Source organism: Acinonyx jubatus, chromosome B1 (genome assembly GCF_027475565.1).
Source record: "Acinonyx jubatus isolate Ajub_Pintada_27869175 chromosome B1, VMU_Ajub_asm_v1.0, whole genome shotgun sequence".
Taxonomy (NCBI): domain Eukaryota; kingdom Metazoa; phylum Chordata; class Mammalia; order Carnivora; family Felidae; genus Acinonyx; species Acinonyx jubatus.
In genome coordinates, this window is record NC_069382.1 from 94,901,672 (window position 1) to 94,915,880 (window position 14,209).

Here is a 14,209-nt window from a genome sequence, read left to right on the forward strand (position 1 = left end):
CCATGTATCATAATTTAAAATGGCACAATGTACATATCATGATTATATACAATTACTTATGAAGATATGTATCAATTTAAAAAAATGAATGAAATTATTTGCTTTATAATCTCACTCTTTTAATTTGGTATGTTATTTGTATTAGAACATGTGACCCCAAAGAAATATTTTTCTCCCTATGCTAAACATGAAAATGTTTCATCTTAATCTCTAAAATTTGAATGTGAAACCATTTTTAGGCTATAACTTAAAGACCTTTTTAGGTGGGGGACAGGGGGCACAGGGCATTTCATCATGAGCAAATTAACAGTGCCAGGCGCTTGTAAAGTACTAGAATTATAATGATTAAAACATCAGTTCCTTCCCTTGTCTTGTGGGGAAGAGGAAGTGAGAAAGAATTCACAACAATACATAAGGTAGATGCAAGATGGAGGTCACCCAGTTTAGCCTGGGAAGGAGGGTGAGGTTGGGGAGAATTTCTAGCAGAGGAAACACAGAAGTTAAGTCCTAAAAGAGTAAGTTGCTGGGAGGAGGTATGGTGGGGGTTAAGGGGAAGAGGAAAAGAGAATTCCAAGCAGAAGTAACAGCATAAGCAGAAGCCTTGAGGGACAGTCTCCATGGCCTATGTGGACAACTAAAGCTTGTTGATGGTTGCCAGAGTAAGGATAGAGGGAACATACCTCAGCATCATAAAGGCCTTATATTAAAAACCCACGCTAATATCATCCTCAATGGGGAAAAACTGAGAGCTTTCCCTCTACAGTCAGGGACAAAACAGGGGAATGCCCACTCTCACCATTGTTATTTGACAATGTAGTGGAAGTTATAGCCTCAGTAATCAGACAACAAAAAGAAATAAAACGCATCCAAATCAGCGAAGAAGTCAAACTTTCACTATTTGTAGACATGATACTCTATGTAGAAAACCTGAAAGACCACCAAAAATTGCTAGAACTGATTACAGTAAAGTCATAGGATACAAAACCACTGTACAGAAATCTTTTGCATTTCTATACACCAAATGAAGTAGCAAAAAGAGAAATCAAGGAATTAATTCTATTTACAATTGCACCAAAAACCATAAGATACCTAGGAATAAACCTAACCAAAGAGATAAGAGATCTGTATGCTGAAAACTATAGAAAGCTTATGAAAGAAATTGAAGAAGACACAAAGAAATGGAAAAACACTCCATGATCATGGATTGGAAGAACAAATATTGTTAAAATGTCTGCACTACCCAAAGCAATCTATAATGCAATTCCTATCAAAATACCACCAGCATTTTTCACAGAGCTACAATAAACAATCCTAAAATTTGTATGGAACCACAAGACTACCCGAATAGCCAAAGCAATCTTAAAAAAGAAAAGCAAAGGTGGAGGCACCACAATTCCAGACTTCAAGATTTATTACAAAGCTGTAGTGATCAAGACAGTATGGTACTGGCATAAAAACAGACACAGAGATTAATGGAACAGAACAGAGAACCCAGAAATGGACCCACTATTATACAGTCAACTAATTTTTGACAAAGCAGTAAAGAATATCCAATGGAAAAAAGACAGCCTCTCCAACAAATGGTGTTGGAATAACTGGACAGCAACATGGAAAAGAATGAAACCAGACCACTTTCTCACACCATACATAAAAATAAATTCAAAATGGTTGAAAGACCTCAATGTGAGACAGGAAACCATCAAAATCCTAAAGGAGAACACAGGCAGCAACCTCTTTGATCTGTGTCATAACAACTTTCTCCTGAGGCAAGGGAAACAAAAGCAAAAATGAACTATTGAGACTTCATCAAGATAAAAAATCTTTACAGCAAAGGAAACAATCAACAAAACTAAAAGGCACCCTTCTGAATGGGAGAAGATATTTGTAAGTGACATATCAGGTAAAAGGTTAGTATCCAAAACCTATAAAGAACTTAACCGAACTCAACACCCAAAAAACAAATAATCCAGTTAAAAGTGGGCAGAAGACATGAATAGACATTTTTCCAAGGAAGACATACAGATGACCAACAGACACATGAAAAGATGCTTGATATCACTCATCATCAGGGAAATACAAATCAAAACTACAATGAGATATTCTTCACACCTGTTAGAATGGCTAACATTAACAACACAGGAAAATAATAGATGTTGGCGAGGATATGGAGAAAGGGGAACCCTCTTACACGGTTGGTGGATGCAAATTGGTACATCCACTCTGGAAAACAGTGTGGAGGTTCCTCAAGTTAAAAACAGAATTACCCTACAATACAGCAACTGCACTACTCGGTATTAACCCAAAGGATACAAAAATGCAGATTTGAAGGGATATATGCACCCCAATGTTTATAGCAGCATTATCAACAATAGCCAAATTATGTAGAGTCCAAATGTCCATCAACCAATAAGTGGATAAAGAAGATGTGGTGTATATGTATGTATATGTGTGTGTGTGTGTGTGTGTGTGTGTGTGTGTGTGTGTATATATATATATATATATATAATATGGAATATTACTCAGCCATCAAAAAGAATGAAATCTTGCCATTTGCAATGATGTGGATGGAGCTAGGTATTATGCCCAGCAAAATAAATCAGTCAGAAAAAGACAAATACCATATGATTTCACTCATATGTGGAATTTAAGAAACAAAACAGATAAACACACGGGGAAAGGAAGAGAGAGGGAAATCATAAAACAGACTCTTAACTATAGAGAACAAACTGAAGGTTGCTGGAGGAAAGGTGGGTGGGGAGTGGGCTAAATTGGTGATGGGTATTAAGGAGGGAACTTGTGATGAGCACTGGGTGTTGTATGTAAGTGATGAATCACTAAATTCTACTCCTGAAACTACTATTACGTATACTGTATGTTAACTAACCAGAATTTTAGTAAAATCTTGTACACAAAACAAAACAAAGCTAGTCAATTGTTGCCAAAGGTGGGGCGTGACAGGAAAAGTAGTCAAGTCCTCATTTTGCAAGACCTTTTAGACCATAGCAAGGGGTTTGGATTTTGTAGCATAAGTAAGAGGGCATCAATGAAGAGTTTTAGGTAGAGATTTAGGTGTCAGATATCCCTGGATAGATCTACTTTGACAAGAGAATGGAAGAAGAATTTAGGTAGTTAAGACTCAAGTCAAGAGAATGGTTAGGGAACTGTTTTAGTAGTCCAGGCCAAGATGGTACCTAAAGCAATGGCAGAAAACATGGAAAGTAAGAAAAACATTTGAGAAATGCTTAAAAATCACTGGACTTTGAGACTGTTTACATGAGATGATGAGAGAAGGAAGGAATTAATGTCGACTAGATTTCTAGTTGGTGACTTTATTTTCATGCATCTTTTTATACGTACATATGCACAGACTCATTTTATATAAATGTGACCATAACTATAATACATGTTATCTTCCCTACCTACTTTTTACTGACATAAACAATATATCCACGATACCCATGTTCTTAAAATCATAAAATCATATAAAAACATAAAGAGGATTATTCTGTTATTGTTTTTGAAAAACCAGAATTATTATATACTCTTTATATATGATTGCAATTGCATACATTTTTCAAAAGTGTACATACATATGTATATGTATATGTATATGTATATATACATACATACCTTTATCATTTATCACTGAACACTACAGTTTAGAAACCCCTAATGGCTGCATTAAACCCTATCAAGGATGTAACACTTCTGGTCATTCACCTCCTGATTAGCTTTGTGTTCAGTTTTTGTTTTGCTCTTATGGATGATGATACAGCAACCACATATTTATATTTATATTATTTATATTTATATTTATGCTTATACTTATATTTATACTTATATGTTTTTACCCAAAGACCATATCAATTCACATTTCCACCAGCAATGAATGAGATCCTTTTTCCTCACCTCTAAATTTAAATAACACTTCACTTTAAGAGGAAGAAGAAATTAAAAGAAGAGAGATAAGTGGAACAGGAATAAAGACAAGGAAATGAATGTATGAGACTCTGAAAACAGAAGGCAACATGTATAGTAAAAAGAAAATGAACTGAGAAGTCACAAAGACCTGGATTCAAATTCTGTTCTATTGACAATTTTTTACTTCTCTAAGCTTTACTTCATCTCTTCTAGAAAACAGATTATAGCAACTTCACATGGCTGTTACTAACAGTAAATTAAAAAATGTTAGTTCCTTTCCTCTTGCTTGGCAGAGTCAAAAATGTAGAGAAACTTACAACTTTATTAGATACAGCACTCATACTTCTGCACTCTTCCAACCCCTGGCAATAAATGAAGATGTCTCCAGTGATCTCTACTTGCTGGGTTCCAGCCTAAGTGCTGTTGGCATAAAAAGCAAAAGATGCTGCCTCTATGGCTCCCATAGTTCAGTATTCCTGGAAAGCTCCTTATTCCTACTCTGAATGATTAATTCCTATTTAGATGCATCAAGAGCATAACTAATTAAGTGCTAGAAAGCTTAACAGAGTTGTAAAGACTGTACTCCAAACTAGTTCTAACAGGAGAGGGTATATTAAAAACAACTACAAGGAAAACCCAACCTTTCACTGCAACTATTATTCATAACAAAATTAAAGAAATTATTGTTATATGTTTATACTCCCTACTCCAGGAGATGGAGCTTAATCTTTTCTCCCCTTTAACGTGAACAGGACTTAGTGACATGCTTCCAAAGAAGAGAGTATGGAAAGTGAGAAATAGTAACTTCACAGTGATGAAACCTTGCAGACATTACCTTAACCAAGTGATCCAGGTTATGAAAAACAAGGAACAACTAAGAAACTGTCACAGACCAAAAGAAACTAGGGACACTTAATAACTAAATGCAATATGCTACCCTGGATTAGATCCTAGAACAGAAAAAGGACATAAGTAGAGAAATGGTGAAATCCAAATAAAGTCTGGAGTTTATTTAACAGTACTGTACTAACGTTAATTAATTTCTTAGTTTTGGCAAATATACCATAGTTGTGTAAGATGTTAACATCAGGGGAAACTGGGTGAAGGATATATGGGAACTCTGTACTATGTTTGCAACTTTTCTGAAAATTTAAATTTATTCCAAAAAAATGTTTATTTTTAAAAAGGCATTAACTCTAGCTGCTTTAATTCAGATTTTTATAATATAAGAATGCTTTAATCTCTTTTCTGAGATCCTATGGTACAAGCTGCAAAGTTGTCATTGTGTAAGTGTCTTTCAGTGAGATTACTTTGTTTATTCTACTTGTTTTCTAAACAGAAATAACTGTATATTCAGTCTGCTCACAAAGTTTGAGAACACTTTAATTGGTTTTCAAGGCTCGGATGTAGTAAACATGAGTAGAATCCTTCTTCCCAAAGACAGACTTGCTAATTTGCAAATAAACAAGTTCACTTACATAAACTGTAACATAACTATATTAAAGAAAATGAACTTCAGATAATGCAAATAAGTTTCTCAATTCATATTCAAGAATTCTATACTAATACTAATTTTTTTCTTCTAAATTATTGAATCTCTCAGGTCTTTATGTTGTCAGTATTTTTCATCAATTGGTAATATTAGAATTTTCTTAGCCATTACAAGAAAAGTTATGAATAGTCAAACCTACTGGTTCATTTCCTGAAGGAAAACAGACTTTTGCTACTACTCCAACCCTGTTACAGAATTTTTTTTTTCCTTTTTAGTAGGCAAAAGCACACCAAAGTGGCCAACACACATAGTTACATGGTGCTAATATGCACAGCAGGACAATTCTAGGGACAGAGAAAAACCACACACAATAAAAACATCATGACAAATGAATACCGTTTCTCTCTGGTGTTTGTTCAGTACTGGTCTATCCATGCTTTTCTGTGCTCTGCCTACCAGCAATATCTAATTTTCACCTATGAAGTCTTTTGATTGTTTTCTAAAAGAAAGCCATAATTTTAATGGTTAAAATCTGTCATAGCAGCTTGAGGGGTGGGGAACCTGGGATGGGCTGGTATTCTTTCTAGCCTAGCCACAGTCACCATTTATAAACGTAAAGCATATTAGAGAAAAGGAGGGGATCAATCAGTAAACTAGTCACTGTGTACTCACTGCACGAAATAAATTTTTACATCATGAACACATCTCCATTGGAACTATGCTAATGACCCTGTTCCCAGGACCACATTCCCTACCTCCAACTCTTTCAGCTTAATGGAGCATGTTACATATCACTAAGTTTAGAGATAAGATCTGACCCTGAAATCATAGACCAACAAAAACATTTTTTGATAGGGCATTTTTGCCCTTTTAAAGATGTCAGACAGACAGAAGGCTCATCACCTAGCTTAAATGCAAGTGCCAAAACAGAGGAACAAAAACTGCTATAAGAAAGTTTGGAGAAATTAAGTCTAAGAGGTATCAAAAAAGGCTGTAGGAGAAGGTAGCACTTAAGTGGGACACTGGATGATTTTGAAAAGATAGGAAGCAAAGGTCTTTCAGAGAAAACAAAGTAGGTAAAAGTGTAGGTGTGAAAGTATACAATAGGTATGAGAGAGGGTGTATATTTCCATGTAGTAATGTTATGTACTGAATGTTTGTGTCCTCAAAATATGTATGTTGAAACCCCACCACTCAATGTGATGGTATAGAGATGGGACCTTTGGGAAGTAATGAGGATTAGATGAAGCCATGAGGATGGAGCCTCGTGAATGGGATATGCTCTCCTAAGAGTCTTGAGAAAGCTTGTTCATTCCCTCTGCTCTTTGCCATGTGGGGGTACAAATAGAAGTCATCAATCCACAACTTGGAGGAGGGTTCTGACCAGAACCTGACCGTACTGGAACAGTGATCTAGGACTTCCAGCCTCCAGAACTGTGAGAAATAAATTTCTGTTGTTTATAATCTACTCAGCCTAGGGGCACCTGAGTGGTTCAGTCAGTTAAGTGTCTGACTTCAGCTCAGGTCATGATCTCACAGTTCATGGGTTCGAGCTCCGTGTCGGGCTCTGTGGTGACAGCTCAGAGCCTGGAGCCTGCTTTGAATTCTGTGTCTCCCTCTCTCTGCCCCTTCCCTACTCACACTCTGTCTCTCTCTGTCTCTCAAAAATAAATAAACATTGAAAAAATAATTTAAGCTACTCAGTCTATGCTCTTTTTAAAATAGCAGCCCCAGGTAAGACAAGTAAGAATACAGGTAGCTTTAAAGAAGGAAGATCATCAAAACTGAGATCAGAGAGGCTTGGGACAGATCTAAAACAGCTTTAAAAGAAAATATGGAATTTATTTGGGAGGCCACCAAGCTTTTGAGTACTATAGAAAAATGATTTAATATACTCTTTTTTTTAGAACCATTTTAAGTTCATAGCAAAATTGAGCTAACGGTACAGAGATTTCCAATATACTTTCTTCCTCCTACATGCACAGCCTCCTCCATTATCAACATCCCCCACCAGAGGGATACATTTGTTACAACAGATAAACCTATATTCATACATTATAATTACCCCAAATCCACAGTTTACATTAAAGTTCATTCTTGGTGGTGTATATTCTATGGGCTTAGGGAAATGAATAATGACATGTATCATCCATCACTACAGTATCATACAGAGTAGTATCACTACCCTAACACAATTATCCTATTATTTTAAATTTTAAAATAAAAACCAGAATAAATGAAGGCCCGTAAAGCTTCTCAATACCAGGAAGACAGTTTTCATGTTAAAGGAAAGCACATAGGGGACTTCTTTCTTCTTTTGTGCATATTTGAAAATTTTCAGGAAAAAAAGGTTTGATTAAAAGGAGGAAAAGCATGTCTTTAATAGGTCACCTACACAAAGATTTCATAGAAATGCTTGCACATTCAGGCTTTAGCTTTCTCTTTAGCCACACTGGCCCTTAGAATACATAGCATTTTCCATCCTGGAGATATGGAGGACGTTGGGAAACCTCTGATGAAGACGAGAAAACTTGCTACAAGAGGCAACTCTGGAGCACCTGGGTGGTTCAGCTGGTTGAGCATCTGACTCTTGATGTTGGCTCAGGTCATGATCTCACTGTTGTGAGACTGAGCCCCACATTGGGTTCGAGACTGAGCCCCACAATGGGTTCTACACTGACAGTGCACAGCCTGCTGGGAGAGTGGGAGAGACAGAGAGAGAGAGAGAGAGAGAGAGAGAGAGAGAGAGAGAGAGAGTCTTAAAGCAGGCTCCAAGCTTAGCACAGAGCCTGACAGGGGACTCAATCACACGACACTCAGATCATGACCTGAGTGGAAGTCAAGAGTTGGACACTCAACCAACTGAGCCTTTCAGGCACTCCTGTACACTTTAAATACATGAAGTTTATTGTATGGTAAAAAATCTCAGAAAAAAACTGTAAAGGACATATTTCCCTTCTCCAGTTATTCTTATTTTCAGTGGAAGTTCCTTAGCTTTGTATAGCTAAATTCTCTTGTTAAATTATCCCTCTTTCTACAAGTCAAGCTTTTAAAAAATCTAGCAACAACAAAAAATTCACTTTGAAAAAACAAATATCTAGGTTATAAAATTGAGACTCTGACCAATCTATACTAACCAATGTTGCCTCAAAAGTTGAATAACTGGAAAACCACAGCAAAGGATGCCAACCACAAACCTAAACCCTAACCTTAACCCTGACCCTAAACCTAACTCTACCCCTAACTAGTAACCCCTAAATTCTACCCTAATCCTAACTGTAACACCAAATCTAACCTCTGGAGAGGTCTCTGAACTGCAGGGTATGAGGCATATACTCTCACCCTAAACCTAACCCTAGCTCTAAACCTAATTCTAACCCAAACCTGAACACTAACCCTAACCCTAACCCTACCTCTAAAGCCATTCCTCTGGAGAGATCTCTGACCTGCAAGATAACAGGCACATAACCTCACCCTGGCCCTAACCCTAACCCTTATTTTAGCCCTAAACTGAACCCTAATCCTAGATCTGAGGGGAAAAAAAGAGTTGGTATATACACACACATACACATCCACAATGGAATAGTATTACTCAGCCATAAAAAAGAATGAAATCCAATGACATGGATGGAACTAGAGAGTATTATTCTAAGTGAAGTAAGTCAGGGAAAGACAGATACCGTAAGATTTCAGTCATATGTGGAATTTAAGAAACAAAACAAATAAGCCAAATGAAAAGAAGGAAACAGAATTTTTAGTATTTCTGAAAATAGGTGTGTACAGATCAAAACAGTTAAAAGAGAAGAAAACCACAGGAAAGGAACTTGGCATTATTAAAAGTAAATGTATGATTTCCATTGTTTCAATACCAAAACTAGTCATTGATTTCCTCAACTCATCTACCAGTATTATCTCTGAAGTATCCCCAGGGACTTGTCAATGTGTTTTCTAATCTAAAATTGTCCTCTTATATAAGTCTTAAACAAACTTACTAAAAGTACTTCACCAGAACATACCCTAAAGTAATTTTATCCCCAAAATGATCACCTTATTCTGTATTGACAATCACATGCAGCTCAAACTGGTTTTTGGTTAGAAAGCATGTATGAAATAATAATTACCAGAAAAAATATGCAATAATTAACTATTAGGACACTGAAAGTTAAGAATATTTTATATGAATAAACAACTAGCATAAACTTCCTTTGAAAAAAAATTTTTTTAATGTTTATTATTTATTTTTGAGAGAAAGAGAGATAGAGCGTGAGCAGGGGAGGGGCAGAGAGAGAGGGAGACACAGAATCCAAAGCAGGCTCCAGGCTCTGAGCTGTCAGCTCAGAGACCGATGCAGGGCTCGAGCTCAGGAACTGCGAGATCATTACCTGAGCCGAAGTCAGATGCTTTAACCAACTGGGCCACCCAGGCACCCCTAGCATACTTCTTCAATATCATCCATGTAGGCAATGAAAAACAATGGGCAATTCGTATCTCTTAGCTTCGATGAGAACGATTAAGTTCACATCCCAATGCCTTTGATCAAAAAGTGATCTTGTCCTTGGGACGCCTAGGTCGCTCAGTTGGTTAGGCATCTGACTTTGGCTGAGGTCATGATCTTGCGGTTTGTGAGGTGAGTTCTGCATTGGGCTCTGTGCTGACAGCTCAGAGCCTGGAGCCTGCTTTGGATTCAGTTGTCTCCCTCTTTCTCTCTGCCCCTCGCCTGCTTGTGCTCCGTCTCGCTCTCTCTCTCAAAAATAAATAAACATTAAAAAAAAAAAAAAAAAAGAAGTGATCTTGTCCAAACTGGGAAGATCACCTCTGCATTGCTGACTCTGCAGATTAGATAGGTAAATAGGAGCAGAACAGAAGCCTACCTGGTCAGATCAGCAAATCAATTCCCATGACCTACACATCAAGAAGGGGTAGACATAAAATCTGAATCTTGATAGGACTTGAAACATAGACCAGCAAAACATTTTACAAAAGGGACTTACTGTACTTTTACTATTAGGAGGATAAAGACACTGGAACATCTGGAGTGATGAGTGAATGACTAATGTAGAAAGCTTAATGACCATTTAAATATATATATATGAAATACACACATGTATTTTGATTTACAAAATGCTTTGAATTAACAAGCTTTCCTAACACAAGGTCTCCAGATTACTCATTTCCTAGGAATTTAAGTGAGGACTAGCTCATTTGTCTTCATTCTATTAAAATCAAGGTACTACATTCGAAATGAGGCCTCCTAAATCTCTACACTGATTTAGCTGTGTGACCATGGGCAAATTACAGATTCCCTCTGGGCTAAAAGTGTGTGATTCTAAGATGTAGAGAAATCAAGAGCTTGAGTCTCACAAGATCTATGACTCCCACAGCAAGACCAAATAAGGTTTCCCATAATCTATATTTCCTTCCAGTGCCTCTCTTGATAACCATAATTTTGTAATTATTTTTTAAATGACCACAGCAGATTACACAAAATACTTGACCCTCTAAAATCTGTTCAAGTCTTCAAGAATATAATCTGTCCTCATTGAGTCTCTAGAGTATGGTAAGCAGCCATTAGTGACTGCTCTTCCCCTATGCTTTTAACGATAATGGTAAAATTTTTTTACATACCCATAGGTGAAAATAATTGCCAAGTAACTTTTAGTCCTAAATACACATTAAATACTTGTAACCATTTATTCCTAAATACACTTAAAATGTCATCCTAAAACTGAATGTGCATGGTAGTCTATTATGGGATTGCTTGATGTTTTGGCACCTAAACCTTTTCACTATTAGTCATTTATTTCAAGCTACCACTAATTTACTTTTCCAAAAAGGTCTTAATCCATAGCAGTAAGGGATAGATTCCTTCAAAATTAAAGAGACACTGGGTCTTATGAATCAAAATAATTTTTTCATTATTATTAAAGATTAAAAAGTGGAAAATAATATTTAGATATTTTGTATTTTAAAAATTATGTTATGACATTAAGTAGAAAACCAGAAAACCATGAGAACGTGTAGGAAAATACAGCAGAAATACCCCAAAATGATGAGAGGTTGTCCTTGACGGTGAAGACTATCAGTGGATTTTAGTTCTTTTATATATATACATTTTTATAACAGGGAAAAAAAATCTAAATAAATAGTTGACTTATAAAACGTGTAGGGTATCCCTCCACTAAAGTCACAAAGATTATAACACCAGAGAAGAAGACACTGACATAGGAACGAAGAGTTTTGTGAACATTCTAACAGATATACAGTTAAATATTACAGAACACTCCACAAAGAGGAGAACCTTATCTGATAATCATAAAAAACCTACAACAGCAAAGAACGGCACGTCATTTCGGCTCACGTCCCTCACAATTGGAACGTGGCTCAAATAAATCCCACTAATTATAGAACCTCAAACACTCAATCCCAACTACTCCAACACTCTGGCAGGCCGGCCCCCCCCCCCCCTCGCCGCCGCCGCCCAAGTATACACTCTGGATTGAAAGAATGGACTTAATTGTCCCTCTTAAAGAATCTTACTCATAATCACTACTGGTTGAGGAATATGAACCCGAGTCGTTGACCCGATCTTCATAATCGCAATCCTCATCTTCTTGTGAAGAATGGTCTCCAGGGAGCTCATCTGGGCTCTGACGGGAACCATACGAAACCGGAGACGCCATCATCAAGGATGCAGTAGTTACTAGTAGTGTTAATTCAAACCTCGCAGCAATGGCTCGCCGTAGCCGCCATGTTGTCTCCGCTAGGGAAAGGGCAAAGGCCACGTGACCGCCAATCCTTGGCTGCAATTGGTGGCTGCTTGAGTTGCCAGGGAGACTAGGAAGCTTTCCCGAGAGAGAGAGAGAGAGAGAGAGAGAGAGAGAGAGAGAGAGAGAGAGAGAGAGGGAGCTAGCTACTGAAAGAAGCCAACGAGATGAAACTTCCAGGAGGGCGTCTCAGTTGGAGGAATATAAGTAGTTAAAAACTTCACCACTTAGAGTCTCCTAAACGCACTCCTTTAGAGTACTATAGTTTATTAACAGCGGAGACCCATTTTTTTCTTCCCTTTTTCTAGTTTGCACTTTGCCCTATGTTTCTAAGCCGAACAGCTGCCCAAAGCCTTAGAGGCACTCAGCTTGGGGTTCCCATGAAGTAAAGGAAACTCCTCCGTACCTTTCCCCAGGGCCTCTGCATCTGTGCTGGGAAGGGAAGCTTTTAAGCAAAGTCCACTAGGTGTAAATGTAAATACGCTCCAATGTTTCTTTGGTTTTCTTACTGTTTCACAGTTGCAAACATTTGTATAGTTTTCCCTAGCAAATGTTGTAAATTGCTTAAAATAAGAGGCAATGTGAAATCAACTGCACATTCATTTTGTAATTTTATAATTTGATGAAGTATTATCACTGAAATTGGAAATGTAAACTGGTAAATTTTATCGGTAATTTACGAATACCTACAAGTATTTTTTTCTAAGTACAAAATAATAGCTAGCCTTTATTGAGAGTCAGCCATTTCTCAAATTACTTGTTCTATTGATATACTATACTACGTATTCACATACTATGAAGTAAAGATCCTTATACTAAAATAAGGAAACTGAAGCTTGGGTTATTCATCTTAATGGTCACATGGCTAGAAGGCAGCCAAGCCACACAAAAATTGAACCTGTCATTAACTACTTGATTATATTTCATCCTCAGGATCTAGTAATTCAACTATTACAGATCTATTCTAAGAAAATAAAGGTTGTAAAAACAATTATAAAGTTTATGAAATTGGAAAGCTGAAAGCAATCTAAATATTCAACAATAGGGGAAAGTTAAATAATACACTTTTCTATATGAAATATAAATATTATGATAGAAGTATTTTTAAAGAATAATGCAAGGGGGAATATTCATGTTACAACAAGTTAAAGGATATAATATTTTATGATCTCAATGGATGAGTGCTGGAGATTCAACTTAAATTACATTAATTCTAAATGTGTTTTTTTCATAGTTGTATAGCAGCTATTGAATATTGTTTTGTCTTAATTTGAATCAATTTATAAAATTGTTTTTATCTTATATGAGAGCTATAGAGCATAGAGCTTATAACTGTTTATTTACATTATAATTTTAAAAAGTTTAATTCATTCCTGGAAGTCCACAACAGATTTTTCTTTTTTACTTAAAAGAGGTCTATCTATCATTCAGACTGGAGCACAGGGGACTAGTTCATAACAGGATAATGGGGCAAAAGAGGTCCTTGAGGTAGCAGGAGAATCTGGTGTCTACCAGACAGATGGAAGGACATGACCTTGCTGACATGTCTTCTTTAAAACTGGATCCTAAATGAAGGTGCAGGTGTGGATGCTGATTTGCCAGTTTTAGTCAGGAAGTTGAGACACTCTCCATACATAATGGTGTTTATTTTCTCAGGTAAGTAGAAGGTAACCTTGCCAGGTGAAAACGAAGGAGGGCAATGGAGTTAGAAGTTTGAAGAGAATGGATCCCCAAAGGAAGGGAAACAAATATTTCCATCAGCACTGAGGTCCAAAAATGTAGTTACTTTTAAAATCAGAGAAACAATATTATTTTTTAAAAAGTTGGAATCAATATAATAGTTATACTTGTTTCATGTTAAAATATACATACTTATTCTCACCACAATCTCCAGTGATAAAAATGTTAATATTTTAAAAGCATCTTTTTGGAAGTAAAAAAAAAAAAGACATTCTAAATATTAACAAAAAAACCCACATTTCTGCATATAAATGACACTCTTTTTTTTCTCTATAAACAGCTAATGATTTCA

General features: G+C 36.5%; 1 protein-coding gene across 2 annotated transcripts in view; it reads right to left on the reverse strand.

Moving 5' to 3' along the window:
* Positions 1 to 12,245, reverse strand: part of INTU (inturned planar cell polarity protein) — an 86,544-nt gene extending 74,299 nt beyond the window's left edge. Inside the window, exon 1 of one of the 2 annotated variants that reach the window (XM_027065760.2) lies at positions 11,951 to 12,245. In XM_027065760.2, the coding sequence (XP_026921561.1) occupies positions 11,951 to 12,096 (146 nt within the window). In that variant the 5' untranslated portion in view covers positions 12,097 to 12,245. The remainder of the gene's footprint in view (positions 1 to 11,950) is intronic. The other variant, XM_015086613.3, reaches the window with a different exon arrangement.
* Positions 12,246 to 14,209: the final 1,964 nt, after the last annotated feature.